General features: G+C 49.0%; 1 protein-coding gene across 3 annotated transcripts; it reads right to left on the bottom strand.

The window, feature by feature from the left end:
* Positions 1-1126: 1126 nt before the first annotated feature.
* LOC110588807 (protein arginine N-methyltransferase 5-like) lies at positions 1127-3131 on the bottom strand. 3 transcript variants are annotated; one of them, XM_021699199.1, is made up of 3 exons: positions 3028-3131; positions 2819-2941; positions 1127-2734 (listed from the first exon to the last, which is right to left on the bottom strand). In XM_021699199.1, the coding sequence occupies exons 1-3, from the start codon at positions 3129-3131 to the stop codon at positions 1180-1182; spliced, it is 1782 nt and encodes a 593-aa protein (XP_021554874.1). In that variant the 3' UTR covers positions 1127-1179. The 3 variants fall into 3 exon arrangements, with proteins under 3 accessions (XP_021554874.1, XP_021554876.1, XP_021554875.1); XM_021699201.1 differs by lacking the exon at positions 3028-3131 and having other exon boundaries at positions 1127-2316; positions 2779-2994; XM_021699200.1 differs by lacking the exon at positions 3028-3131 and having other exon boundaries at positions 2819-2994.
* Between the last annotated feature and the right edge of the window lie 548 nt (positions 3132-3679).

The following is a 3679-nucleotide window of genomic DNA, read 5'->3' as shown; positions in this document are numbered from 1 at the left end:
GGACTGAAGGCAACAGTAAGTACATTGAGTCCCTTCTTTCAGGGGCTGAGTCCCACCCCCTACCTCCTCACCCCCACCCCAGAGGTAGCATTTGCCATTATGACATGAAAGGCCTCTAGACCTTTCCAGTGCACATCAAGGAAACACCTCTTCACCCTTCAACTGTCCCTTATTAACTGGCCTTAAGGGAGTCTCAGCTTTCTGGGCTTCAAACCCTCATCTCCAAAAAGGGAAGATAATCTGTGCTTATTGTAAGAAATAATAGGATAACAGCTAGGAAACGTCTAAATAGCAAAATTGCTAAATAAATACCAGGTGGCAATGATGGTCTAGAAAGTATTTGTCTGGATTTGTATTATGGAAGATATTATGGAATATCTAAAGGCACGTTCTTGCCCCCTCAGGCCCAGAGTCAGTGATTTTTAGTATCTCCCTTCTGTAACCCTCCCCAGACCCCATCAGCATAGTTAGCACATTAACTCAGGAATAATAGACTCAGCTTCTCTACAGCATGTTTCCTAACCTTCTTCCTGTCACAGCATATACAGAAAATGATATTTGTAATAGCTTCTGGGGGTAAACGGTTGCTCATGGCAACCCAGGTCCCATCCTGTCACCCCCAAGGCCTTATAGGATCAGGCTATAAATTCCACATCTACCCAACACACCCATGAGGCACTAATATGTCCCTCTATACAGCTAAGAAGCTCTGCTCTACATTACCGGGTTTGTTCTGGTTGTTGTGTAGTTGGATGGTTGTTTTGTTGTTGTTGTTGTTGTTGTTGTTTTTTAAAGGCTGTAACTTCACTTTATTTGTATTTCCCCCCACACAAAACCATCATAACTGGAACAGAGATGGGCAGGGAAAGGGCTGAAAATGTGTTCAATCCACATGTTCTCGGGGCTATTCCCAGGGAGCGCTTGAGGCCGAGTGCCTGTTGGAGTAGCTTCAGATCCAGCACTAATTCCTCCCAACCTGGCCTAGTTCACAGATTGGTGGCTTGAGCCCTGCAATTAATTCTCATCCTTTGCCCACCTTGATGTAAGGCAGGAAAGTAGACTGAAATACTCCACTCTGATGGGCAAGGGGAATCACAACCCACAGATGTACTGCACTTTCTGTGCCACAGGAGCAGAACTTGAAGCTGCTTCCAAGGCTCTGAACACTTGCAGGCAGGGCTAGAGGCCGATGGTGTATGAGCGGCCTGTGGGGTTGTGAATAGCAGAACAGACTGGTGCTGTCACAGCCCACTCATACCACACCTTCTTGAAATTGCTGCATTGCCAGAAACGCACACAGATGGTCTGGCCTTCATGTACCGTAATGGGCTGCTTAATGGGGAATAGGATGGGAAACCATGAGAACATCCCAGGAGAGTGAGTCTCTGGACAGATACTCAGGGTGATGTCCTGATAAAGCACAGTCTCAAAGTAGCCTGCAAAGCCATGTAGCACTGTGTTCACCTCCACGGGAAACTCCAAGGTACAGTAGCAGTTGTTGTCACTCAGAGGATCTCTACTGGGATGGCTGAAGGTGAAACAGGGCTGGGGCGCAGATAGCTGGTGGGAGTTGTGTAGCCGCACCACATAAGGCATCTCAAACTGGGCCTCAGGGTCTCGGTCCTTTTCCCAATGGGGTCGGACCTCATTGTACAGCTTGGAGGAGGAGATGGGAGCCAGAAAGGAGGTGTACTCCCCAGGGATGCTCACACCGTCATCTTTTAGGAAGTGTTGGGCTCCATCCAGGCACTCAGGTGACAGTTCATTGTCAGCAAAGGAGCCTAGAAGCTCACTGATGATGATGTCTTCTTTCTCTGGAGCCACCCATTCCCGCATGTCCGATGAGACTACCGTCACCTGGCTTCCCCATTCTTCAAGCTGCCAGTTCTCTAGCATCACCATGGCATTTGGGTTCTTCTCCACAGCGTACAGCTTTATCTGCTGGTCAGCCTGCTTGGCTGCCCGCATGGAAGCGTTCACCAGGGGACCCCGGCCTGCTCCCAGCACCATTAGCACCTGCACATTGGTATCCTTCTCTTCATCTGGAACTCGATCTAACAGACATTTATAGGTGGCCTGCTGATACTGAGAGTATTTGATGGGGTCCTTTTCAAACACTTCATATGTCTGAGATTCCAGATTGTCCATCAGTGGCTGGAGTGGGGACTGCAGATAGTCTTCATAGCCCTTGGCAAAGAGTTTGTAGGCATTGGGTGGAGGGCGGTTCTGACTCAAGTATTCCAGGTACCGGAGGTAAGAGCAGAACTCCTTCTCTGAGTGGTGATTGGTGCCTGTGATGATGAACTGCACTTCCAACTTGAGGAGCCGGAAGATCAGCCTCTGGTGCATCTTAGAAAGAACATGAAATCCCTTCTTGTTGGTCAGGAAAATGCTGGTGGGGAGAATGGCTGCTTTGATGGGCTCCCCAAGCCAATGATCAATGACATGATTAGATGGGAGGTCAGCCCCAATTTCAAGAGCCACTGCAATCCTCTTGCTATAGTCACACAAGGTCTGGAAGTTGTGCCACCACATCCACGTCTTCTCCTCTCCACTATACTCCTCTGTGTGTGTACTTGGTGCATTCTCAATGATATCATCTCTAAGGTCCTCTGGAGCCACCAAGGGTGCCCGCATCCAGAACATGGATGAGTGGTGGCCAGTGTGATTGTGGTTGGCCAAAACCCTGGCCAAGTTTGTGTTATCTTCCTGATTTAGGGCCAGTAGGAAAGCTAGAAGACCCAAATATGCCCCAAAATTCAGCTCCTATAACATGGCCGCCTCGGAGTTCCTGTGGATCTTCTCCACTTTTGAGTCCCTTCCTGACAGCAGTAGGTCTGATTGTGTCTGGGGGCCAGACCGATTGTTAGCAGGTTCCTGAGTAAACTCCCTCTTGAAACTTGGGTGGAAGACAGGCACGCAGAGGAAATCAAACCCCTGCCTCTTGGGGATGACTAGTCTGTCCCTCTTTGTCCCCAAGTTTGGAGCCCGCATTCCACTTGCAGAGGTCTGGGCCCTCACCCCTGCTTGGCCACAGCTCCCAAAGTGTCAGCTATTTCAGGGACGCAGTTCAGGTCCCTCCCACTGGACACACGGCTCCCACCGGCACCTCTGACCGCCATCGCTTCCATCTTTTCCCTCTGGTTGTTTTGTTTTTTAACAGACATAACTCCCTGTGATTCTGGAGTCTATGGTGGTCCAAAGTAATTGCTCTCAACCTTGACTATATATTAGAATCACTAGGGAAACTTTTAATAAATACCAACACCTGGGCATCACCCCAAGAAATTCTGATTTAATTGGTCTGGGGTGGGGCCTCGGCATTAGATGAGCCTGACATGAAGCCAAGGTTGAGAACCACTGTTTCTCAAGCTTTAAAGTGCAATCAAATCACCTGGGGACCTTGTTAAAGTGCAGATTCTGATTCAGCAGGTCTGAGAAGTGGCTGGAGATACTGAATTTCTAGTAATCTCCCAGGAGATGCTGATGCTATTTTCCATAGGCCACATTTGGAGAAGCATGGGTCTAAAGAAGTAAACTCAGAGTTGAGCATGCTTCCTCATCACCCCAAAGGCATTGCTATAACAGACTGCTAGGCTCCACCCCCAGAGTTTCTGATTCAGGGGGCCTGGGGTGGGGCCTGATCATTTGCATTTCTCACTTCCAGATGATGCTTCTG

The sequence above is a fragment of the Neomonachus schauinslandi genome, chromosome 10 (assembly GCF_002201575.2).
Source record: "Neomonachus schauinslandi chromosome 10, ASM220157v2, whole genome shotgun sequence".
Classification (NCBI taxonomy): domain Eukaryota; kingdom Metazoa; phylum Chordata; class Mammalia; order Carnivora; family Phocidae; genus Neomonachus; species Neomonachus schauinslandi.
This window is presented reverse-complemented; position numbering and strand designations above follow the sequence as displayed.

What these genes read in the sequence shown, in the direction of transcription:
- LOC110588807 (XM_021699199.1), bottom strand. Translation starts at nt 3,131, where the DNA reads ATGGAAGCGATGGCGGTCAGAGGTGCCGGTGGGAGCCGTGTGTCCAGT. An exon ending in ACTTTGGGAGCTGTGGCCAA is followed by an intron (nt 2,942 to 3,027) that starts GCAGGGGTGAGG and finishes CATCCCCAAGAG; the next exon opens with GCAGGGGTTTGATTTCCTCT. An exon ending in GACCTACTGCTGTCAGGAAG is followed by an intron (nt 2,735 to 2,818) that starts GGACTCAAAAGT and finishes TTTGGGTCTTCT; the next exon opens with AGCTTTCCTACTGGCCCTAA.